Source organism: Oratosquilla oratoria, chromosome 11 (assembly GCF_046742065.1).
Source record: "Oratosquilla oratoria isolate Oo_2021 chromosome 11, ASM4674206v1, whole genome shotgun sequence".
NCBI lineage: Eukaryota > Metazoa > Arthropoda > Malacostraca > Stomatopoda > Squillidae > Oratosquilla > Oratosquilla oratoria.
The window spans coordinates 48187483-48213852 of NC_134787.1; the positions used below are offsets into that span (position 1 = coordinate 48187483).

General features: G+C 38.9%; 2 protein-coding genes across 6 annotated transcripts; one reads left to right on the top strand and one right to left on the bottom strand.

Annotated features, from left to right (window-relative positions):
• Positions 1-4594: 4594 nt before the first annotated feature.
• LysRS (Lysyl-tRNA synthetase) lies at positions 4595-12370 on the top strand. Of its 3 annotated transcripts, none has more exons than XM_076192794.1 (5): positions 4650-4746; positions 8011-8168; positions 9796-9901; positions 10519-10785; positions 10943-12370. In XM_076192794.1, the coding sequence occupies exons 2-5, from the start codon at positions 8023-8025 to the stop codon at positions 12257-12259; spliced, it is 1836 nt and encodes a 611-aa protein (XP_076048909.1). In that variant the 5' UTR covers positions 4650-4746; positions 8011-8022; the 3' UTR covers positions 12260-12370. The 3 variants fall into 3 exon arrangements, with proteins under 3 accessions (XP_076048910.1, XP_076048909.1, XP_076048907.1); XM_076192792.1 differs by lacking the exon at positions 4650-4746 and adding an exon at positions 6627-6647; XM_076192795.1 differs by lacking the exon at positions 8011-8168 and having other exon boundaries at positions 4595-4746.
• Positions 12371-12911: 541 nt separating this feature from the next.
• LOC143029796 (ribosome biogenesis protein SLX9 homolog) lies at positions 12912-25878 on the bottom strand. Of its 3 annotated transcripts, none has more exons than XM_076192796.1 (5): positions 25739-25878; positions 20266-20442; positions 19990-20165; positions 16881-17091; positions 12912-15219 (listed from the first exon to the last, which is right to left on the bottom strand). In XM_076192796.1, the coding sequence occupies exons 2-5, from the start codon at positions 20418-20420 to the stop codon at positions 15096-15098; spliced, it is 666 nt and encodes a 221-aa protein (XP_076048911.1). In that variant the 5' UTR covers positions 20421-20442; positions 25739-25878; the 3' UTR covers positions 12912-15095. The 3 variants fall into 3 exon arrangements, with proteins under 3 accessions (XP_076048911.1, XP_076048913.1, XP_076048912.1); XM_076192798.1 differs by having other exon boundaries at positions 25744-25874; XM_076192797.1 differs by lacking the exon at positions 25739-25878 and adding an exon at positions 25165-25483.
• Positions 25879-26370: the final 492 nt, after the last annotated feature.

Sequence of the window (26370 nt, forward strand, 5' to 3'; positions counted from 1 at the left end):
TTCACCTTGGTCTTTGGATCACGTGTGTGTGTATGTGTGTGTGTGTAAGAGAGAGAGAGAGAGAGAGAGAGAGAGAGAGAGAGAGAGAGAGAGAGAGAGACTGCAACGCAAAGTTGACGGGGTTCGCATTGCATGGCCCAGGGCAGCACACCCTCCCTCCCTCCCCCGCCGTCCCCCACCGCATCCCCTCTCCCCCTTGACCTTTGAGGCGGGAGCGGGAAGGGATACATCGACGTTTCACCGGTGGTAATGAAAAAAATGTATATACACAGAGAAATAAAAACACACACACGCATTTATACAATATTTATATGTATGTGTGTGTGATACATATGTTTTTTTTTTTTTTTTTTTTTTTTAGAAAAATGTTCAACATTTCTGGAGTTATATACCTCCATCATGCCCAACATATTCCATATACATTTTTAACTCAATTCTTAAATGACCATGGGCGATTGATACGAAAATTCCTTTTCAGATAATATTACCTTCACACGTAGTTACATAACGACCCCGAGGCTGCACCGTCTCCCAAGGGAGAGACCGGGGGCCCTGTAGCGAACCACTTTCACTGTCAAAACAAACCTTCATCCATCGTGCTGTCAAACTACTTAATTAATTGAGGAGGAAAACTTCAATAGAGACTTACAACCAACCTCTATTATCAATAATTACTATTATACCTGATTTAATTAAATTCTATTCAGTCTGTCGCCAGGCGATTTGATTTACATGGGATGGGATTGTGGATGTTACAAATGTGACATGATACCAACTTGTCAACCAACGTGACAAGAGTACATACAAACACTCTTCGATCTACGATGGGGTTTGGTTCCAAGAAACACATGAGAATATATATATATATATATATATATATATATATATATATATATATATATATATATTATATATATATATATACCAATGCGTGCCAACCCTGGAAAATCAAAATTATTTTTTTCTCCTGATAAACCTATCGTAACTTCGAAAAACCGTAAGTCGAATGATCGTAAGTCGAATGGTCGTAAGTGCGGGTTAGCCCCCTCGCCTTTTCCTATTGAGATGAGGGGAGGCAAATCTACCGTGCCAGTTACCACCAAAAAATAAAGCTAATTTTCTTAAAAATGGATTGTCGTTTGGACTACATAAATAGAATTAAATAAATAAATAAATAAAAATAAATAAATAAAAATATAAATTCATATTAAAAAGGAAATCAGAACAATTACAATTAAAAACATACATCAATGGTACTGGGTCATACGATGGGCTCTGACCTCATATGATGTTGGGTCAAGAGGTCATTACGGGTCACGAGGTCACACATGTGACACAGGATTTGTAGTAACACGGTTACCATTACCCCCTGTCGCTGTTACCTATTACCCGTTACTATACATATTACTCATATAGCCAAACCTGAGTACAACGTAGAGCCTCGTGACTCACCGTGTAACACAACAGAAACTTGGAATAAAAAAAAAAGTGACCATGTAAAGCATGTTATTGACTTCAAGTCGAGCGCTCTGCCCTACCGTCCTATGAGGAGCAGTGAGGGGGGAGGAGGAGAGGAGGGGAGGGAGGAAGGTGAGTGGAGAAAGAGAGAGGAGAAAAAGGAAGAGGAAGAAGATGGGAGAAGGGGGAGTAGCAGGGGAAGGAAGAAGGGGAAAATAAGGAGGAGGGAGAAAGAAGAAGGGACGGGTAGGAGGAGGAGGAGGAGGAAAGGGGAAGGGGAGGAGGAGGAGGGGGAGGAAGGTGACCTACACTTGCCCGTGACCCTCGAGGTCATCCCAGGAGCAGCGGCCCAAACAACGTGACCTCTTCGTGACACGCGAGTGAGAAGGAAGAGGAAGAGGAGGGAAAGAGGACGGGGGAAGAAAAGGGCGGAAGGAGGAGGAAAGAGGGAAAAGGGGAGGAGGCGGAGAACGAGGAGAAAGATGGGATATAGTAGGAAAAGAGATGGAAGAAGAGAGGAGAAGAGATGGAGAGGTGGAGGGAAAATAGGAGGTTCAGGAAGGGAGGAGGAGGAGTGGAGGAGGATGGGGATGAGGGGAAGGAAAAAGAGGGGATAAAGAATAGTAGACAAAATGAGAAGGAGGGAAATCATGGGAAGGAAGAGGACAGGAGAGGAGAGGGGAGGCGGAGGTGGAGAAAGAGGAGGGTGAGGAAGAGGAGGAGGGGGGAAGAGAAGGAAGAAGGAGAAGTACGAGGAAAATAAAGGGCAGGGGGAGGAGGAATATAGGAGGAGTGGTGGAGTGGAGGAAGAGTTGGGAGTGGAGGAATAAGAGGGGGAAAGAATGGAGGAGAAGGAGACAGGGCAGGGGGAGGAAGACGAGAGGGGGAGGAAATAAGAGAGGGTAGGAGTGGAGACGAGGAAGGAAAGAGGTGAAGAAGGAAGATATGGCAGGGTACGAGGAAAACGACAATGAGGAGGAAGAGGAGAGGGGAGGAAATAAGAGAGGGTAGGAGGGGAGATGAGAAAGGAAAGAGGTGAAGAAGGAAGGAAGAGAAGGAAAGAAGGGAGGAAAAAGGGGGGAAGGACAAAAGACAATGGGGAAATAGAGGAGAGCAGGGGGGGGGGAGAAGAGAAGAGGGGTGGGAGGAAAGAAAAGCAAAGAGGGAGGAAGGAAGAGGAGGTGAGGAGGAAGTGAATAAGGAGGGGAGGAGGAGGAGGAAGAGAAAGAGGAGAAGGGGGATGGGGACGGTGAAGGAGGAGGGGAGGGGGGAAGAAGATGGGGAGAAGGAGGACTAATGAAATAAGAAATAAGAGAAGGAGGGAGAAGAGGAGGGGGAGGAGAAGGGGGAAGGGAACGAGGAAGAAGGGGGAAGGGAACGAGGAAGAAGGGGAGGAGATAGAGAGAAGGGGAGGAGGGTGAGGGGAGAAAAGTGGGGAGGAGATGGAAGGTAATGAGGAGGAGGAAGAGAGGGCAAGAGGGAGAGGAAGAGGAGGATAGGGGAGGGGGTGGATTGGACGGGGAAGAGGGAGAGGAGGATGAAGGAAAAGGGGAGGAGGAGGGTAATGAGGAGGAAGAGGAGTGGGAGGGGGAGGAAAGAGAAGAGGAAAAGGGGAAAGGCGGGGGATAAGGAAGATGGGGAGAAGGATAGGGATGAGGAGGAAGGAAAGGAGGGAGGGAGTAGAAGGGGCATGAGGAGAGGGGAGGAGAAACAGGGGAGGAGGAGAGGGAGGAGAAAGGGGAAGGGGTGAAGGAGGAGGGCTGGAGAAGGTGAGGAGGTGGGGAGTCTAAGGGGGGGAAGAAGAGAGAAGGGAGATGAAGGAGGTCGGGGAGGAGGAGGAGGGGTAGGAGGGAGGTGGGAAAAGTGGATGGGGAGGAGGAGGAGGAGGAGGGTAAGAGGAAGGGGAGGAGTAAGACGAGGAGGAGATAGGGGAAGAAGGAGGGGGAGGAGGAGGTTGGGAGTAAGAAGAAGAGGGAACGAAGGAAGATGTAGGGGAGGGCCAAAGTTGTCTGTGTGTTTCGAACATTTGATCAATACAAACAACTCGCCTTTTTTATTTTATTTCATATTTTTAGGGGTGGGGGTGGGGGTATTAACCTTCCATCGAGAGTGATGATTTGTTCCGTAGACACGTCACTGAAGTCTAACATATGAACATTAAAACATTCACTCGATACACCAATACGCATGGAATGATGTACATATATCAACGAATTGCTGTACCATATTTTTCCAATACCTCATCATAAACAGAAATGATCTTCTACCTGTATAATTCTAAAATATATTCTAACTACGAACACGGGTTGAAAAATACCACAGGGAGTACATTAATAGAGGACGATGAGGGTAGGATTATTTTGTCCATTGGTTAGAGATGTGCACACTATCACATGATTGTATACAGTAATCGTGTATGACAGTATAATAGGAATTACTAGAGAGAGCTAGGATACGTATTCTCAAAGCTAAAGACAAAATAATTAGGTATGTTATAATGATACTAAAGTGACAGTCGAGTGGGTATGATCATTGCCAGTGATGAAATGTATAATAAACTTGGAATAGGCATGCTTTGCATGGACAGTGATGAATACAATGTAGCTTGGAGTTTTGCAACTGTTACTATAGATACAATACATGGTAGTATAGGGTTAAATTAGTTAAGTCTGAAAATTTGGGGATTGGAAAATAGGAATTTATTAGTCTTGTCATTACAAATAATGGCGCAGGAACTCTAAAACTATACAGGGAAGGTATTGTAGGAAAATTGTTTTGTAAAGAATACAAAAGACCTTAAATATGGATCGGTGAAAGATAGAAATGGTATGGGACTCCTCTCTTTCCTTTTGTTATCAAACGTCACAGTATAAACAAATGACGAAGATTTTCGCGCGCTTTCATCGTCTTTATCTTTTCGACTTTATTATAAAGGCATCACAAGTATGTTTAAATTGTTATTTTATTACCATATAATTATATTAAATTCTATAAAATGATAAGTTATTTATAAATATTATTTCAAACATTCACATGTGAATTTTATAATAGCTTATATCTCACGAGTTATATAAAATAGTTATCATATCATGTGATCGGACTTATTCTAACAAAATAGGCACATAGATATAACTTATTACTTAGAGAATTGTGCATTTTAAATGAAAATCTCCATTATGTCGACGATATGCCAATAACATCACCAAGACATACCCGCTCTGTTGGTGTCGTGGTGTCGTGTGGATTTGCAGGCGCGATGGCTGATTCTGAAGAAACATTGTCAAAAAAGTAAGTTGATAGCTAGATTCTTTTAATTTGGATACATTCGAGGTTAGTTAATAATTAGAAGAATTATAATTATAGGGGAATTTGTTGCTATTATTGCAAGTTGCATTATGTTGTACTGCCCGGGAAGTCTTGTTTTCAGTAAATTTACTCAATAATAATATACGTTATTTCCTATAGAATGAGACCTCTCATACACACGTTTGGTCAGGTCTTCTATTTGTCTCGATCTTTAGACTAGTATCAGATTTGTGTGGTAGGTGAACAATATTTTACAGAGGTACGGCGCGGAGAGTCCTCGTGTTGTCTGTGCCAGGTGGAAATAACTGCCTGGATGGGAGCAGGTGGAATGTCAATGTGAATCCACACGATATAGGCCTAATTGTCGTATTGCATGTTGAACTTATCCCAGATGCCTCTAAAGGTTATCGTGTGACTAAGAGTACCTTTGTGACAGGTGCAAAGAAGCAACAAAATCATGTTTGACCTTGCCCTTGGTTCTCCACATTGTGGTTCTTTATGTATTGTCTATTGAGATAGGAATGATTAAATTTGGTTGACATATTATTGAGGTTTATATACTGGTTGCTTTTACATATTCTGTCATCATAATCAACCTGGAAGAATTGCTAACATGTGTAAGGTACTTGACATCCATCTTGCATGAGGGGGTTAGAAACTGGAGGTGTTGGTCATTTCAGTACAGTAGAGATTTGGGTAAATTTTTAGAAGTGCACACCTAAATGATGTAGCAATAGAAAAGTAAATATAAATTTTGTAAGTTATAGTACATCAACGTAATGTACATTTTTCTTGGAAGAATCTGTAACAGAAAGTTACTGAAAGCAATATACTGGAACAGAGACATGGTGAGTGCTTGAGATGCCATATTTGTTTGATCTAACCTGAATTTAGTAATGTGGTACCTGTAATGCTAGAGGTTATCAAGGTCATCATCATCAGGGAAGTTGACAGCTGGGAATTGACACATGACATCACAGCTCTGTTTGGTAGTGTATTTGCTCTTAGTAAAGGCTTTTTTGTTATTGATTTCTGCCAAGAAAAACATTGCTAATGTAATTCAATTTATGAAATTGATATTTAATTTTTTATGTATGTATTGGTAAGGTGTGCACTTCTAAAAATAATCCAAATTCTGTACTATACTTATATTTTCATGAATTGCTAAGTAAACCAGACTGTACAGTATGTATAAATAGATGGGTCAGGAGACCAGCTGTGGACAGGCACATATGGTGGTCCTTTATGTTCTCCAGTTCCACAAAAGAAAACCCCAAACTTTGCAACACACTAGCAGTATACTTTGGTAATATTTGTCAGAGGACCTTGCTTCAGCTGACCAACACAGTGTCAGTTGCCACAACTATTAGAGTTTTGATCCTGTGGATGTTTTGGGATGTCATCCACTTTTGACTAAAATCACTTATGGTTGAACTGTTCTGTTAAAGAACAGTAATCACTAAGTTCTCTTGGGATTGAGGTCAATTTTCTTGGTGTCTCATATTTGTTATTTTATTCTAATAAACCAGCACCTCAATCAATAAAGACTTGCACCAAAGAGGTGGTAAACCTCTTCAATGTGAGTCAAATTCTCACAGGCAGCATCAGCTGCCTGATGTATGAAATGAAACACCACAATACTTGCATTATAAATTATAGTTTCAGCTATACTACTTTTTAACTTTCACTCTTGGGTATTTATAACCACAGAAATTGTGATCAAACCAGTTCACAGAATATGGGGGGTCACTCAGCTACAACTACAAAATAATCAAGATGCCAATGCCAGCACCCTCACATACCCACTTGTGCCTCTTGACACCTACATAGGCGTCACTGTATGGAGGGGGTTAAGGAGATTGAAGAAGTGTAGCAGAATGGAGGTATTTAGTAGAAGTTAAGTTAAATGACTGGCATTCTTCGAGTTAGCTTGATAATTGAAAAATATTTTTCAACATTTATGTCTTGCTGCATTGCTACCTGGGCAGTGAACAGTAGACAGTGATGACCCTTCATCCATGAGGAGATAAGCTGAGAGGGAAACAATGGGTGATAGAGGGGAGTGGAATGCGTAGGAGGGTTTGCATACCATAGCTGTCTATCTCCCATGTTAGAGGGAAGAGACCCTTGGAATATGTATATTTATAGATTTATTTAGATGTGCTGTTTGAAGTCATGACACTAGTAATAAAGTTTTTAGTATCCAGATATATTTCAGTACTATCTTGAACAGTTTAGATTAGCTGGAATTTACTTCTGGTAAATTTCATGACATTTTCACCCCAATTGCACTTTTTTCCATGTCCTATCATAAGATCCTTCATTACAAAGTGTGTATTGTTCTGAAGGTCCTTGTGTAACCAGGAAAACTTATGATGTTGCATGCAATATCAACATTTATTGTAAGCAGAAAAAACACTGGTTCTAATGTGGGTCCTTGCAGAACAGAATTATATTATTTGAACCTCTTTTATGTCTGGGTTCTGACAAATGCATCATACTCATTAAAATGTGTCAGTCCATGAGCTTACTGCTCTTTTTATACTAAAATCATGGGAGTTTGTGCAATAGAATCGCATGAAAAATCCTGCTAAATGCTTTACTTAAGTATAGGCACAAAACATCAGTCTCTTAAGATTGTATTGAATGTAAGAGGTCATGAGTTTTTAATAGAAGCCAGAAATAGAAATAAATAATCCAGTAGCTGCTAGAAAGTGTATTGCCACACAAACTAATAAATAATATAGAATACAGAAATGTTACGAAAAGATTTACAAGAATTATAGGTCAAATAGCAGTTGGAGGATCATCTACGTTCTGTCTAATGTGTCTCCAAAGCTTATCATCACAGAACCCTCGAGAGTTTGTTTATTGTAGCCTATTACCCTATTATCGACTGCCCACAGAATGGTGAAAAATTGTAGCGGACACCATAGAGTATATGGATTATTCTCTTTTGCCTACATTTACCCACACATGCAGTGCTTTGTCAGTGTAAGGGATGAGCTTCTTAGAATATATGAACACTGCTGTTCAAACTTCTATATTTCAAGTTGTTTTCTGTGTATATTTTCTGCAACTTTTAGTACACTGTCATTGTTAGGAAGATGGAAAAAGTGGTTACTTCATTGTCTCATGTTGATATCCAAGTCCTTTAGTTGAATTGTAGATATCCTATGTGTAGTATATTCAAAGTTCATCAGTGATTGCATTATAGTGTTCATTAGTATTGTGCCCATATTCTAGGCACTGATCACCATGAATGTTGCCTACCGCTGCTTACGACACTATAGTAGCCACCGGATCATCACAGGAGGGGCTCTCCTGTGGGATGCTCAGGGCAGGCAAGTTGCCAAAAAGCCAGTTGGTTTGGCAGGACTGTCCACATCATATTGTTGGTTCAGGTGGGTGAGGCAAAAGACCATGTAATGGTTGTCTTTGGGCTAGGCTCAGCACTTACAGTGCTGCTAAGGCATTTTAATCCTTTAAAACGGTGGAAAAATCTTGTTGGTTGTATATTGACCAATGCCATTTTGTTTTATGTAGCTGAACTGGTGTATTCCGGACAAATGTGGCACAAGTGAATTGATAACCCAGAGTTGTTCAGGGTTCTCTCCTCATTTTAATCCTAATAGATTCAAAGTAAAAAAACAAAATCTAGAGAATGTTATCATTTTGGTGGTTAAGCTCTTGACTTTTAAGTTGTGTTTTCTGTTGTGATCCTGAAAGTGCATGCTGTGGCATGTTATGCAGCTATTACAAAATAGAGGTTCGATTAATTGCTGTATTTAGTTGTGCCAACATTTTTCTATTCAACTGCATTGTATACTTTCAATAGTAAAGAGATATTAAAGTAGCTATTGACTGAGGGGGACTGATTTTATCCTAGTCCATGTTAGACAAATTAGGGTTCAGTGATGGTTAGGCTACTTGTAGATGGTCATGCAAGACTGATGTGCGAGAAAATAATCTCTTGGCCACTTGTCTTGTGAATCTCATGAACATCTTCACCTCCATCTGAAGGATAGACCCCTGAGGGGCTGGCATATGGTCTCTGGACCATGCACAAGATTAGTATACACTTTTTCTTCTTCACATTTTTCCATAAGGAAGCTGACAACTGGTAGCTCCTATGAAGGCCCCCTTTGTTATATAAATATTTATTTTATGCCTTTCTTGCATCCTGTACACAGATGAAGATGGTGTGCAATTGTTTATGTGCACATGTGGATACACCTCTTCCTCCTCTTTCAACTTTCTTTTTCCACTTCTCCATTATTCTCCATCTTTTGATATTAGTTGCTTAGCTTCATGTCTGCATGGTTGTTTTGTGATGTTGAAATTGCTTAGAAACTATAAATTGAAGACATTGCATTTGTGTTGAAGTTTTAGTGACTATTTTTGATGTAGAGAATGAGTTTTGTTTACTCGGTGAATACTACCTGTTGAAATTTGTGTAGCTGTACATTTGAAGGACCAATGATGAGTATCTACAAGTGATCCTTCAAGATGGACATCAAAGAATTCTCTCCCTGTAGCACATCCTCAAAACCTGTCAACACCCCTCCATTTTGATAGATTATCTTTTCAGACATCCAAAAAGCATATTTTTGAATGGTGGCTTATTGATTTGTGAACTCCTGTTTTACTCATTGTCATAAAGTTTCACCAAGTGGAAAACCCACAGCCCCATAGTGGGGAAAGAAACTAGATTGTTTCTGTATCAGGAGCTGAAAGTGATGGGGGAAAGGGAGTAGTTGTCTGTTGTCAACTGTCCATTGGTGAACAAATGCCAACAAATACAGTTCAAGTTAAGACATCTTGAGCTCAGTTTAGCTCAGTTTGTAGTCAAAGTATCACCCCTCAGGGCTGCAACTCCTGATGGAGGTGAAGGGGTTGATGGGTTCTGAAAGTGGGCAGCTTGCAGAACTGCCACATTTGGGTATTGTCATCAGGGAAATAGTTACTCAGTGAAGTGACAGAGTATTTGGAGGCAAGGATGATTTTTAACATTGTTGCATTTTTCCACAGTGAGCTCAAAAGACGGATGAAAGCAGAAAAGAAGGCTAAGGAGAAGGCAGAAAAGGAAAATGTGAGGGAAGCACAACAACCCAAGGGAGGAAACAAATCAAAAAAGGTAATTTGATGAAATGGAATGGAAATTGAATAAATGTACTTTGTTTTATACCAGCATTCTGTTGGTACTGTTTCAGTTAAGGGTAGTGATCTGAATATAGGCATGCTAGTGAAATTCGTACTTATCATGGAAGTGATTTCTCTGCTGGGTTGATTTTAGGAGAGTGGATATACTGTTGTGATAGTGTGGATGTGTGAAAATGTTGTGGGATACCAGAGATTTATGAATTTGTATTGTAGATGTATGAATGCTGCAGCATTTTCTTATATATGGTGGGCTGTTTGTGTGATGCAACATGAGGGATGAGTGGATCCATGGGCTTTTTCAGTGTTATATATCCGTCATTTTCATGATTTTAGTTTCTGAGTGTAGATGTATTATTGGTGTTGCTTTAGTGCAACCAATAATTTTTTAAGACTTGTTTTATTTTGTTTGTAGGTTGTCTTCTCAATTGCTCCCTCATGTTTTGGCAGCATAGGAAAGTGCATTTGTTTTGGTTGTTGATATAGTAACTTTCTGTTGTCCAAATGCTGTGCCTTCAACTGTTATTTGTTTTTTTTTTTTTACTTGCTTATTTGGCTGAATTTTGTGCATAATACTTGTTTAAATACTTACAGGTCAGTGAAGAGGAACTGAACCCAAACGAGTATCTCAAGATCAGAACTTCATATGTACTTCAGCAGAAGAATGAAGGCAAAGCGGTATATCCACACAAATTCCATGTATCAACCTCACTTGGAGATTATTTACGGGTCTATGACCATTTGGGGAAAGAAGAGGAATCGAAAGACACAGTTACGGTGGCAGGGAGAGTCCATGCCATCAGGGAGTCCAGCACCAAACTGCGGTTTTATGACCTGAGGGGTGAAGGACACAAGCTTCAGGTCAGTTATATCATCTTCCTTCTTCAGTTATGTTTTACCATGCTAATTGAGGGTATATGGATATTGGTGACATAAGTTTTGTGAAATTAATTGTTCGAGAATCAGAATTACTTGTTTTGTTAAGTTTTATTACAAAATGAATCTTTGATCCCTGCAGGTAATGTCAAACTTAAGGTTCTACGAGAATGAAGAGTCTTTCCTTGAGGACTGTGACAAGATTAGACGCGGTGATGTTATTGGTGTAAAAGGTGTTCCAGTTCGCACCAAGACAGGAGAATTATCAATACGTCCAACTAAGATAGAGGTATTGACACCTTGTCTTCATATGCTGCCCCACCTCCACTTTGGTGTGAAGGACCAAGAGACCAGGTATCGACAAAGATACCTAGACCTCATCATCAACTCAAATGTCCGCAAGAAATTCCAGGTCAGGGCCAATATCATTTCATATATGCGCAAATTCTTTGACGACCTTGGATTCCTTGAAGTAGAGACACCCATGATGAATATGATTGCAGGGGGTGCCACAGCTAAACCCTTCATTACGCATCACAATGAATTGGATATGGATCTTTTCTTAAGAGTAGCACCCGAATTGTATCTCAAGATGCTGGTCGTTGGCGGGATAGATCGTGTCTACGAGATTGGCAAACAGTTTCGTAATGAAGGTATCGACCTTACACACAACCCAGAATTTACCACATGCGAGTTCTATATGGCTTATGCAGACTACAATGATTTAATTGACTTGACAGAAAAATTGATTGCAGGCATGGTGTACACCATTTTTGGTACTTACAAAGTAAAATTCCATCCATCTGGTTCTGAAGGAGAGGGATGGGAAATAGATTTCCAGCCCCCTTACAAACGAATTCACATGTTCCCAGATCTCGAAAAAGAGCTTGGAGTTAAATTGCCTGCCCCTGACCAACTTCATACAGAGGAGTCTCGTAAAATACTCAGTGACCTCTGTGAGAAGCACGAGATAGAATGTCCTCCACCAAGAACCTCGGCAAGACTATTAGACAAGCTTGTAGGGGAATTCTTAGAGGAACAGTGCATAAACCCAACCTTTATCATGGATCACCCAGAAGTTATGAGTCCCCTTGCTAAGTACCACCGGTCCATCAAAGGGCTAACTGAACGGTTTGAGCTCTTTGTTGCTAAGAAGGAGATTTGTAATGCATACACAGAACTCAACGATCCATTAGACCAAAGAGCCCGATTTGAACAACAGGCAAAGGATAAGGCTGCTGGGGATGATGAAGCACAGATGGTGGATGAGAACTTCTGTACAGCTTTGGAATATGGCCTGCCACCTACAGCAGGATGGGGAATGGGTATTGATAGACTTGCCATGTTCCTTACAGACTCTAACAATATCAAGGAAGTCTTGTTCTTCCCAGCCATGAAACCAGAAGATCTACATAAGAAGGCCGAGGATGAACCAGTAGAAAATGGTCCAAAAAGTTAATGATCGATATGTTTATTTATTTTCATCACCAAAAGTACTCCAAAGCTAAGCTAATGTAGGTATTCTTCTGTAATAATTGGATGGTTTTAACAATAAAATTTATGGATTTTCCCTGCCGTTTCAAAACCCCAAAGCTAGATATATGCTCATGTATATACTGTTAAAATTATTTTTTCTATACAAACTAAAAGGCTACATATATCAACTGCTTTTCCCCATTACAAGGGGGAGAACTAAAGTCAAAGGCATACATCCACTCTCGCCCATTTCACCCCCCATATACTTCACTCCCATTCACCACCCTTCCCTCCCTCTTTTCTTGGCTCCTCCTGGATGACTGGTTGTCTTTGGATCAGGCATTGTAGCAAGGCTGCTTCATTTAATCGGCAACCTCTGTCCCCTCGTGTAGAAAAGAAATATATAAGAATCAATTACTCCTGATAAGGGAAATAGTTCAGGGCTAATTTTTAAGAGGCTGAAACACAAAAGCCCTTTCATAGTCTCTACCAATTTCTGTTCTTATCTATACCAGACAACTATTATGGTGGTAATTTATGTAGAATGGTCCAAAAATGGCTTGTCTCAAATAAAATAACAAAACTAAAGCACAGGTTATTTCTACAATTGAAAAAGGGACAAAAAAAAAAGTGAAACCATAAACCCTTTTATTTGACCTTACTTTCTAGGTTATAAGTTAAGTTGTCAATCTACAGAGAAAGTAGATCTGTACAGACTCCTACAATGAATCTTGAGCCTGCCTTTTGTGCTGAAGCAACAGCTTCATATATTTGTAGTAAATTTACATCATCCACACATAATTGATATACTAATCTTTTAAACAAATTTGTATGCTCAGCAGTGGAAAGAATTATGTCCCAACTAATGAAACCAAGATTAAGGATTTCATTGGGCTTAATCAGCCGACGGGAATAGGCCATTTAGCTATTAAGATTACTGGAACACAAATTGGTGTTTACATAATGCTTTCAGAAGCAATGTAATGTCAATGAACCACTTGTGACTTTGGGCGATTGGTGGGTAACATCCAACTGAATGACAACTCATTGATGCCAGACTGATACAGTCCCACCTATGATAATCTCTACAAAGTATGCCCATTTCTGAACATGATGCAAGATAACTTTGAAAAATACTTTAATCTTAACTACTTGAGTATGATGAAGCCTTTGCAGGTGTCATGAGGCACAAGTGAGTACATGAGGATGCCGGCATCATAACTCGTGTAACTGTACATTAGTTACCCCTAGATTGTGTGGACCAGTTTGATCACTCCTTCATATTATTATTCATATTCAGAGTAAGAGAGAATGAGTAATATAGCAGTGACTTCATATTTTATAATGAAAGTAGTGTGATGCAAATTACATATGGCAACTGATACTGCGCACAAGAATTTGAATCGTACTGAAGTGGTTAACTGTGAAGTTGCTGTCAATGAATCCACAATAAAAACCAAAGGATGTAACTCTATGAAGCCTGTGAAAAGAGGGTATAAGGTTTGGATGTTGGCTGATAAATCAGGATATTGCCTGAATTTTGATGTGTACATTGGGAAGAAGGATAAAACAAGAAAAGATCTTGATGAAAGAGTGGTAATCTCCCTTATACAGAGTCTCGAAGGGAAGGATTACAAAGTGTACTTTGTGATAACTATTTCAGAAATGTACATACATACATACATATACCAAGGCTTTTTCCCCCTTACAAGGGAGGTAGCCAAAAAGGGAAAGGCATAAAAACACTCCCACCCATTTCATCCCTAAATACACTCCACACCCCTCTCATCTGAGCACCTCCTGGATGACGGGTCATCCCTGAACCCTGCCCACCGCCCTGGGTCAGAAGCAGTGTCGCAAGACACAGCAAGGCCGCTTCATTTAATTGGCGACCCCCCTTGCATATAAGGAGAGGACGGGGAGAAATCCCTTCGGGCTGCGTCAAAATTTACTCGCACATACTACCCCCCCCGCCCATTCCTCCTCATGCAATCATAACATCATCCATATACAACCATTCTCCACTCACCTCTGTCTTCCGTCCTCTCCCTTCCTTCCTCAACAGACATTCCCCTCTTCCCCAAAGCCCCCTTCACCCCATCCATCCACCTCATCCTAGGACGTCCCCTCATGTTCACTCCCTCCACATCTGCCTTCCATACCTCTTTTACTAGTCTTTCTTCACTCATTCTTTCCATGTGTCCAAACCATCCTAATATTCTTTCATCAACCCTATCTCCCACTTCTCAGACACCTCATCTCAAACACATTCAGAAATGTACACTTCGTAAAAGATTTGAAAGGAACAGGAGTAAATGCTTGTGGCATTGTGAAGCCTAGGCAAAAAAATCTGCCAGCATTTATGACTAGCAAGAACATGAAACACAGGGATTCTGAAAAATTCACTAGTAGCACCAGCATTAGTGCTACCACATGGCAAGACAAGAAGGATGTTTTCACCTTGACAAACTTTCATTATCCACTGGAGATATCTGAAGTTCAAAGAAGAAAGGAGTGAGGATTTCTCTCTCCCATGTGAAGCTACTTTGCTTTGTGGGAAATGGCATACAAGATGAAAGAGAATCTTGAAAGGTTATTTATTCATTCCATACACTGCAACCTTCTTGCATCAAATAACTGCATTTATCACTAGAAGCGGCCAAATATCTTAGTAATACCCACCAAACATTGTATAAAAGTGCAGTGGTAAAAAATACAAGTTTATTCCTAAATAGGAAAGAATTTCAGTGAACTACCTGCATTCACAATCTTTACATAAATGAAGCACACACAAATCTTGGTAGAATGAATGACCAAATTTATGGTGGATGTTCCAATCCCTCCAGTACTCTAGTACGTACAGCTTCTGTCACTGCAGCTAATGGATCTTCTTTGTACTTGTCATTTTCTTGTATTGCCATGAAGGTATTTATGTCTTCCAGCCTGTAAGAAAAAGACAAAAGACTAACAAAGAAGCCCCATTTCAATACCTACAATATATATATACCAATGGTCTTTTCCCACTTGTGAGAGGAGTGGCCAAATCAATGCAGGAGAAAAACAGAAAGAGTGATCCGAGTCCCATCACTGCCCCCATTTAACTGCTTTTTATGTGTACATGAACATAGTGGTGCTATTCTGCATCTTGCTGCATTGCTCCTGAGCCACGGCAGTGGGCAGGATGCAGGGATGACCCGTTATCCATGAGCTACAATGAGAGGGAGGAAAGGATGGTGGGTGGGAGTGGGTATTTGCCTTTTGACTTGGTTATTTCCCTCATATGGGGGAAAAAGCCCTTGGTATATGGATATATTCTTATCCCCCTACCACAGGAGCATGAGAAAAAGTGGTGTCAAAGGAATGATAAAGGAGTAAGACTGGAAATGAAGGATAGTACATACATACCAAAAGACATTTTCCACCTTATAAGGGAGTGGCCAACTTGAAGTATGAGCCCACACCCATCACACCCCTATTCAATACCCTTCCACCCGGTACCTCATGGATAAGGAGTCATCCCTGTCCCCTGACACACTACTCAAAGTCAAGAGGCAGTGCAGCGAGACACACCACTTCCACAGCAAGTCTGGAGCCAGAGCTGGTTTCCACTCAACTACTTCCTTATGTGGCAATCCTCTCCTCATTCACTAAAAATAATCTATAAAGCAGACATGAACATCCATGGGCCTTATATCTCTTCATCCATTTACACAATCATATTTCAGTCACTCCTATCTTTTGCATACTCTCCTTATTCAATACACTCCTCTTGCATGCAATGTTCTCTTCATTCTATCCATTCATCTCATTCTTGTTTTTCCTCACAAATTCCTCTAGTTCACTCTTTTTGCTAATCTTTCCTCGCTCACTCTTTCCATGAGCCCAAATATATGTTTGGTGGTCTGTCTTGAAAAGCTATTTTTCTGATCTATGATATATATATATCTTTTTCAACCACAAATCACTTCATTCCATGCAATCGAAACCGAGAGTCACTCGAAGGAGGCAAACATTGGAAATTGAAATGTGGACGAGCCAAGGATTCGAACCCAGCTAACCCATGACCAAGTTACAGTGACATAAACCAATACGCTATCAAGAGAGATATAAGTTGAGCACGACTTTCTTATATTTGTATGCTCGAATTACATACACCAACACGAAATATCGCATTCAAATCATCTCCGCTATGATAGAGCATTGGATAGTATGTGCACAAGGGAAAGTTTACACATACACACTGAATGGTTCCCAGTGATCAATCAATATCTTTTTCAACCACAAATCACTTTTAATTCCATGCCATCGCAATCGAGACTGAGAGTCGCTCGAAGGAGGCATCCGTTGGAAATTGAAATGTGGACGAGCCGATTGTGTGTTTTTGTTTTTTAATGTTCTGCCAGTTATACTTGTGACATAATAAATTGCCACCAAATAGTTCTCTATGATCCACTTCCCAGGACCACCATACGCAGGTACACCTCATTTGTCCCCCAATTTCAAAAATATGCTGAACTATAAATGGTTATGGCAATTAAGAATGCATTACTAATGTGGAAAATAAAGTCTATAACTTGATATCTCATTTGTTCTCATGTACTTACATACTCTTCTTCTCCTGTTTTTGTTTTCTCATGCCCTTCTTCTTGGTGGATGTTGGGGCTTTCTTTGAATTCTGTTTTGCAGACTTGGCTAAGAGTTCCTCTAAAGAAGGCAGAGCATCCATTAAGGGATGGAGATCTCCTGTGATGACTGTTTTTTCTCTCCGTTTCTTTTCCTGTTTGGCTATTTCTGCTGCTTTGACTACTTCAATTTCTGTAATGATGAACAAAAGTCAAAAACAGACAAAAATAATAGGCCACTTTCACTGCATGGCTTACTGTACAGGAAGTTTTCTATTCCATGTCAGTATAAAATACTAGTGACACCAGACATGAGCCTTTGCATGTGGTACATACATATACCAATGGCTATTTCCTCCTTACAAGGGATGAAGCCTGAAAACAAAGGCATAAAATCCACTCCCATCCACCCACCTCCCTCCCTCTCATCTTGGCTCCTCCTGGATGATGGGTCATCCCTGCATCTCACCCACTGCCTTCTTGCAATATGTTTGTCAGAAAGGTTCATTTCCCCATTATCTATAAACACACTCCCCTTCAACCCCCAATGTGCGGTACGGACTGCATATTCTATGTAGTCAATATTTTAGGGACTTGCATGCCACCCATGTGGAACTGAGGCATATAGCATTCTTTTACAATTGGATACTAATCTACACCCAAGAAGAATGCTCACAACTTTTCAATTTAAACAGTTTTTTCTCACTGTCTCCTTCACCACTTCTGTGACTTCATTTTTTTTAATTCAAAATTACATCTCAGGATAGAATTGCTATGTCTTTGGAGAGAAGAGGGGAGAGAAAATATTCTTTACTGATTGATGTTTGGCTGAATGTATTACCATCACATGAGAATTTTAATGTGGGAAAGGCTGACTGAACAGAAACAGCACCATGATGTAAGGAGAAAGCATTAAGAATGTTTATCTAACTAAATGCCTACTTGGGTTCACCTATACTGGTTGCTGATGGGTGATAATTAATGAGTCAATCAATCGCAGGTCTGCAAGCTTCTAGTCAGAGAAATTAATGGCATGAGTTATAACAATAAGAACATTGGAATGAAGGAGAGTGCAAGATATCAAGACCTACATTAGGCAGTTCCATGTCTACTACCACCTGTCATCTCTATCTATAATGTCTAACCTTTTCTTAAAACAACTGATAGTTTCAGCGCTCACTACATGGTTCCTAACTATTCCATTCGTTGACCACTCTATTGGTAAACCAGTACTTGCCTATTTCCTTCTTAATCTAAATTTGTTCAATTTAAATTCATTACTATAAATTCTGCCCTATTGTCTTAATATGATGACCTTGTTAGAGCCTTTGATCCATTTGATCACCCCACACACTGCGTCCTTCCGGAGTGTGTAACTTAAGGTGCCTTAGCCTGTCCTCATAAGGTAAACTTCTGAGCCCATGTATCATTTTGGTCATTCTCCTCTGTACTAATTCTAGTGAAATGATATCCATTCTTTTAGACGGAGACCAAAAACTGTACCACATATGCAAGGATGGGTCTAAATAATGCCAGATAGAGTTGAATAATTAACTCTGGACTTTTATTCATAATTGTCCTAGCAATGAAACTTAATGCTCTGTTAGCTCTATTCCTGACACTAATGCACGGTTTCTTGGATTTAAAGTCAGGACTCACCAAAACTCCTAAGTCTCTTTTACACTCAGTTTTCTCTCTCTCTCTTAAAAAAAAAAAAAATATAATATATATATATATATATATATATATATATATATATATATATATATATATATATATATATATATATATGTATATATATATTTATATGTATATATATATATTTATATATATATATATATACCTGCTTTCTTGGGTTGTGGAAACCTATGTTTAACATGCTGCATTTTGAGATATTAAAGTCCATAAGCCATTTCACCAACCAAGTGACCAATTTAAGATCTTCCTGCAGAATCTCAGCATCTGACCTAATCAGACACCCTATTTTAGTGTTGTCTGCAAATTTACTAACATCACTATTAATCCCATTGTCCAAGTCATAATGCACAATAAGGGACCCAAAACCAAGCCCTGGGGAACTATACTAGAAATAACTGCTGGCTTGCATTTCATTGCCTGGAAACCTGAACCACCTACAACAGCAAGCTATTGTCCTTAAGCCCCTCCAGTGATCTTTTTGGGAAGAAATACTGGACTGTTTTCTGTGTTATAAGCGTGTGGGTCTGTTTATGTCAAGAGAAGTAACGGAGCAACCACCAATTCTTAGTTCTTAGACCAAAATAAATCATACATAACTACATACATATACCAAGGCTTTTTCCCCCTTACTAGGGAGGTAGCCAAAAAGGAAAAGGCATAGAATCATCCCCACCCATTCCATCCCTGAAAACACTCCACACCCCTCCATCCTCCCTCCCATCTTGGCACCTCCTAGATGAAGGGTCATCCCTGCACCCTGTCCACTGCCCTGGGTCAGAAGCAGTGTCGCAAGACAAAGCATATCCATAGCAAAATTTTTTAAATAAGTGAATAAATAAATAAAATAAAAGTAAAGGAAACTTAAAAGTTGATATGAAAGCTTAGGTTCAGTCAAAAGACCAAGTGCCAACCCCTTGGGACTGCACCTCCAGATGGAGGTGGAATAGAGTGAATCTGCAGATGGTAAGTAAATCAAATACTTTCTGACATCACTATCCCAGAATCACCAGTAGGTACTATTTCTGATTGTATTTCATCATCAATGACTATTCCTATTCCTGAGGACAATGTCAGATGGTAAGTAAATCAAATACTTTCTGACATCACTATCCCAGAATCACCAGTAGGTACTATTTCTGATTATATTTCATCATCAATGACCATTCCTATTCTTGAGGACAATCTCATGCCAGAGAGATGGTAAAGGTGAAATAAAAAGGAGGAACAGTAAATCTAAAACTGATCATCATTCTTCTGAGTGGAGATTCTCCCATCATAAAAGATTATTGCATGACAATGTTGATAGGCAGTTACAATTATTTAAGTAATTTGAGCAAAACAATGACCAAAAGCTTTAGAGAAATAACTTTGATATGAAGAAAATGTCACTTACTCTGCAATAACTCCATCCTTCTTTGTTTGCGTCTGTCTTTCTTATTTCCTTCTTTCGACTTCTGTCTACTGCTTATGGTGCTCATTTTGTCTTCATTCTGCGAATCATCTTCCATCTTCTCTATATCAGTCTTCTTCGGACTGAGATTTATTTTTAAGGCACCAAAAATGTTATCCCTGGAAAACATACAGTGCATAATTTCATAACTACATGATGAGATCATTTCTCTGTGTATACTGCACTATACATATCGCACTACAATGCAAGCTGACTTACCCTTGAGCTCCACCTTCAACTGGAACCACATTTTCTACAACAGGTATCAACCCTGCTGTCACCAATTCTCCAGCTCCAGCTTCAGCTTCAACTACCTCCTTGGACTTCTTCACAGCATTATGATACTTTTCTCGTAACCGTTTCACCTTCCCCATCTTTCAATGCTTGTAATGTAAACTGTAATGCAATACTGTGAGTTAAAGACAAACCTAATCAATACAGGTCAATTTTATTTCAAATTTTGTTACATTCACAGATACAGACCACCAAAAGCCTTTCCACCCATACAAGAGAGGTGGCTATATCAAAGTATACACCCATCCTTTACCCATACAAACACTCATTTGTTGTCCCTTCCACCTTAGCTCCTTATGGATAAAGGTCTTGTTACATGGATAATACTGCATTCTCATGGTTAGGGGTATCCACTTCACAAAAACTTACTTTGCTTATAAAATCTGTAAAGTGACTTTCCTCAGTTTTGGTCTACACATTACTGTACCTGTATTTCTTTAGAGGTGCACACCTACATGATACAGCATTAGAAAATTAAGTACTGTATTGATTTTGTAAAGTATAATATACAGACACTCCTCAACTTACGTTTTAAGTTACGTTCTGAACGGCCGAACTTAACGTGAAAATGAACGTAAGTTGTTACTGTACATTCCAGTAATGTATGACCTTTCATACTGTACTATACATCCATAAATTCTATTACCGTATCTTATAAAACACCCCTAAATCATTAATTATAAACATAACATTGTAAAATAATAACATTACTGTAATTTCATATTAAATTCAAGCAACATAAAGTGAGATGGTGGATGAGGAGGAGGAGGCAAGGCACGTTCAGTCTGTCGTTTGTGCCATGTAAACAATGGACGCAGCGTCATGCGTAAGTATAGTTTGAATGTCTCGTACTACGGAGAGCGCGCTAAACTAAAAAATTCACTCAAAAAAAAAATTATAATTTTTTTTTGCAGTCAGTTCAAACGTAAAATCGAAAAAACGTAAAACAAGTGAACGTAAGTAGAGGAGCGTCTGTATCAACATAATATACATTTTTCTTGGTGGAAATCAATAACAGAAAAGTTGCTATAAGCTATAAAGAAACGAACAAAGTCGCACCGACTCCTTTAGACGCCATCTTTGTTTTGATAAATTCAGTGGTTGAAGACATCTACAATGACCTTGATGACCTCTAGAATTATAAGTACTGTATTACTAAATGCAGGTTAGGTTAGAATAGACAAAATTATCAGTTTAATTTCTTCGACCTCCACATCTACCAAAACCACAATGGCATCTCAAACGGTCGAAGCAGCTACATTTGTTTCTGTATCACTTGTAGCAACTCTTTTTGCTACTGATTTCCACCAAGAAAATGTATATTACATTGATGTATTATAATTTAGAAAATTTATAATTTATTTTCTATTGCTATATCGCATAGGTGTACTTCTAAAAATTTACCATGGTTTCAAATGAGACAAAACCTATATATTATCTCAATTTCTATTATGTTCCCTGCATATGAGCTTTTGAGATCTTTGAGTGTCTCATGTTTACAGACAACTAGGCAATCAATACATCTGTAGACTTGGTTTCCACTTGAAAGCGACCCATGGCTATAAAGTATTCAGCTACAGCCACTGGTCTACCCCATAAATCACTCAAGAGCAAGACAAGAGAGATAAAAGGAAATAAAAGAAAAAAGAAAGAAGTGGGAAAAATACATTGTAGGAATTAAGACATGTTCTATGTGACTGCATATGGGGCATAAGGTGTTTGTTACTTGGCCAATTCTGTACTGATACTGTTGTAGTGACAACCTATGTAGGTGAGATAGTGGGGTTCTTGTGTGTCTTGGGAATATTTTTCTTTGTATTATTTACAATGGTGTTGGTTTTAGTTTTTATTTTAGTATACAGTCTTTTGACATGCAATTCAAGCCAACACCAAGTACAAATGATAACAAAGAACTTTATTAACAACAGTATGGAAAATAGACTAATATACTAAGGCTAATTTAAAAATAGCTCAATAAGGGGATTATTTCCATTGAGGTCCCTTAAGAAAAATAAAATAACAAAAGTATACAAAAACGCAAATAGAAAATAATACTTTAATATATGTAGTAGTTTTACTCCAATATCAAAATTCAAAGAACACAAAAGTTGACTAGATAGTAAAACTAAATTCAAATACAATTGCTATGATTAGACAATAATATCAAGTATATATATATATATATATATACATATATATATATATATATATATATATATATATATATATATATATATATATATATATATATATATACATATATATATATATAACTGGAGTTGTAAGATCTTGTGCCCAGTCCAGTGATCAAGTGTCAATCTCCCCAAGGTTACACCTCCTGATAGAGGTGAAGGAGTTGACAAGTTTTGAATATGGGCAGCTCTGCTGTCCATCATACAGGATCACCCTGAGCAGATACCTATCATTAGTCCCATCATGGATGTATGTGGGGCTTGACTGTTTTAGGTGGTTTCATGGATGTTTTCCCAACATCCTTGCCACATGTTTAGCATAGTGGATTGGAGGACTGGGGAGAAATCTTTTACTAGTAGTGTACTGGAAGTGTCAAAAGGATTGGATATCTCTTGAGCCATATTGTTTATTCAAAGACTTTAACCATAATCATATAGAGAGCCATATTTTTGGTGTAGGTTCTTAATTTCTTGGAAATAAAAGGTGGGGAGGTTGTCTAACATTTGTTGCCATTGCATATTTGTAAGAAAAAAAATTGTGGGCAATCAAACTTTATCCTACATCCACTATTTTTGGCTATGGTCTTTGCTTTCTTGCCAAATGAATAATGCACATGTTTGTGTGTTCTGCTTTTGGAGTGCACATGAAAATTATTGGAATGGATGAAAGACTTCCTGACTAGGAGAAAAGTGAGAGTAGTAATTAGAGACAAATTCTCAAATTGGGAAGAAATGATAAGTGGTGTCCCACAGGGATCAGTACTGGCCCCGATCATGTTTGCTATATACATAAATGACATGGACGAAGGAGTAGAGTGTTATATGAATTTCTTTGCTGATGACGCAAAAATAATAAAATAAAAACGGAGGAGGATTGCAACTCATTACAAGACTTGGACAAGATCTGGAAATGGACTCAAAAGTGGGAAGTGAAATTCAATATCAAGAAATGTAGTATAATGGAATTTGGAAAAAGTAAAAATAGAATATCAAGAGATTATAAAATTGGTGAAGAAGAGGTCAAAAAAGTAAACTCGGAAAAAGACCTTGGAGTGATGATCAGAAAAGATATGACACCGGATAAGCATATTAATAAAATAGTCAGAGAAACCTACAACTTATTGAGGTCAATAAAAGTGGCATTTGCCTATTTGGAGGAGGAAATGATAATTTTTTTTTAACTATACTAATAAGACCAAAACTCGAGTACGCAGCAATACTATGGACACCCAGTACCAAAAAGAATATAAAGAAGTTAGAATACAAAGAGCAACAACAAAACTGGCACCAACTCTTTCCAAAATGACATATGAACAAAGACTGTCCAAATTAGAATTACCAACTCTGGAACAAAGAAGGGAAAGAGGAGACTTACTATCTATAGAATTATGAAGGGCATGGAAATCTTAGATAAGAATGACTTGTTGAAATGGGACAATGGAAAAACAAGAGGACACGAAAAAAACTAAAATATAATTACAGAAGAGATCTTAAAAAAATAGCTTCCCACACAGAGTGATACTTGAAACAAATTGGACAAAGAAAGTCTGTGCAAACACTATTCAAGATTTTAAGAAAAAACAATGCTCAGAGATACAAAGACGAGTCATCACGAGCATAGCTCCAGAGCGAAGATTACTAACATCCTGAAAAAGCAACATATCAAAGAACCAGAAAATAGTGATGAGACGAAGAACTTCTCTCAACCAACAAATAAAAGTGACACATGAAAACTGCAAACATGCACTTTATTATAAAGTTACCACAATAGAGAGAAATCAAAGTATCTCATGAGGAGCAGAGAAACAAAGAAAGTGATGCAATAAGAAACATTAAAATCAATCCCAAGTTTTTTTTTCAATTATTAAAAAAAAAAATCAAAAGCAAAAACCAAAGTTAGACCACTTTAACCAGAAAATGGCATGGAGAGGGGAGGGGTTACCAATTTAATGAAGTGGCTTTGCTGTGGATGTGCTGAGTCTTGTGACACTACTTCTGACCCAGGGCAGTGGACAAAGTGCAGGGATGACCCGTCATCCAAGAGGTGCCAATATAGGAGGGAGGGAAGAGGATAGTGGGAAGTGGAGTATGTAGGGGATAGAATGGGTGGGAGTGATTTCTATGCCTTTGTTTTTTGCTTACCTCCCTTGTAAGGGGGAAAGAGCCTTGGTATCTGTATGTCAACACACTCCCAGGAAACCTGCAATATATTATCACACCAATACACAATAGTATTTTCACAACCAAGAAATGCAAGTATTGTGGATAATCCCTAAGAATTCTTCTCAATACGTAGCAACAGGTGCCCAAAACTCAATGATATACAATTTACTAAGGTTGACATGCTGAAGGCAATTTGCGAACTCAAGAGTAAACTCAGCTGCTGGCCCAGATGGCGTGCCTGCCATTATTCTTACTAAATACAGAGGCTCTAGCACTCCCTCTTCGGAAAATTTGGAGACTGTTCCTTGATACAGAAATACCTAGTAGGCTGAAGGAAGGTATAATTGTAATATCACCAATTTACAAGGGAGGGGAAAGGAGTCTTGCCAGAAACTACAGACCAGTAACACTGACTTCCCTTATCATAAGGATTTTTGAAAAGATACTGAGAAATAATATCATCACATACCAAGAAAAACACCAACTAATAAGCAAATCTGAATCTCAGCATGGATTTCATAAAGGGAGATCATATCTGTCCACACACTTCATTGTAGTGTTGAAATGTCACTGAGATGACAGTAATGAAGCTGTCGTTAGCGCAGTCATGCTAGCCAAGAAATGGCATGGGAGAGGCCTTTGTTCAGCAATGGACAAGGAATGACTAATTATGATCTGGTTATTTTCTCGAGTTTGCCGCTGTACCACACTTTTTTTTTCATCTTTTCATAATCCAAGATCCTTCATGTCACTAAAGTTATTAAAGTCGTTATAATTAAACATGAAAGTATCCACATAGGTGAATATATCAGATATAATTGCACTGTAATTTATCTACGGACAATAAGTTAGAATGTGTGGGCGGAAAATGTGGTGTGTGAACACCACAGAGCATTTCCACACTTCTGTTTACAAACTAAGTAACAACAGTTTGATCACATTACATATACAGCCCAAGACTATAATAACATGTATCATTTCTCAACGTTTAGTTTAAGCTATAACCACGACCTAACAATCTAAAAACAGAGGATGTATTTTACCACACCACACAACTATTCTTTGGATCACGCTCGCGTTACTAAACGTAAACAAACTATACAAGCTGTAGATAGCGGGACTCAAAAGAGGGTGACTACAGAATAAGGGTTCAGTGTATGTGTGGACGTTCTCGGTGGTGTGTGTGCTAAAAATTTGATCATGCAAAATTTGATCGAGTATAGGTGAGAAAATAAGTTCCGCGTCACTTTTATATGTGCAGTTTTAGTATTTGTCAACGAGATATATAAAATTGTCATATTTATTCGCCATGAATGTACAAACGAAGTGGCTTGTTTACGTCTGTTACGTAAGACGGCGGGCGCTTTGACCCAAAATCAAAAAGATGGCCCTGTCTGGAATTTGGTTGTAAAATCAAAGTGTTTGGGTTCTGAATTAATTTACCATCGTTGTACAATGGTCCACCATGACCAGGGAACGAGGACCACACAAAGGCACAAACCCCTGTCACGGGATCATTCAAATAAGGCGGAAAATTCAAAGTGCTAACTTTCTCACTAAAGTGGCCTATATGGCAGATGTCATAGCACTCGTAGTTAGGTAGTATATTAGGGCTACACCACCTTTTGTTATGAACAAAACTAAAGGATAGAAATATGACCCTTGTGCAAAACCG

Excerpts from the sequence above, each read along its gene's own strand:
- LysRS (XM_076192792.1), top strand. Across the intron at positions 9,902-10,518 it reads GAGGAAACAAATCAAAAAAG|GTCAGTGAAGAGGAACTGAA; the intron begins GTAATTTGATGA and ends AAATACTTACAG. Across the intron at positions 10,786-10,942 it reads GTGAAGGACACAAGCTTCAG|GTAATGTCAAACTTAAGGTT; the intron begins GTCAGTTATATC and ends TGATCCCTGCAG.
- LOC143029796 (XM_076192796.1), bottom strand. The coding sequence starts at position 20,420 with ATGGGGAAGGTGAAACGGTTACGAGAAAAGTATCATAATGCTGTGAAG. Across the intron at positions 17,092-19,989 it reads AAGGATGGAGTTATTGCAGA|AAATTGAAGTAGTCAAAGCA; the intron begins GTAAGTGACATT and ends TCATCATTACAG. Across the intron at positions 15,220-16,880 it reads AAACAGGAGAAGAAGAGTAT|GCTGGAAGACATAAATACCT; the intron begins GTAAGTACATGA and ends TTTTTCTTACAG.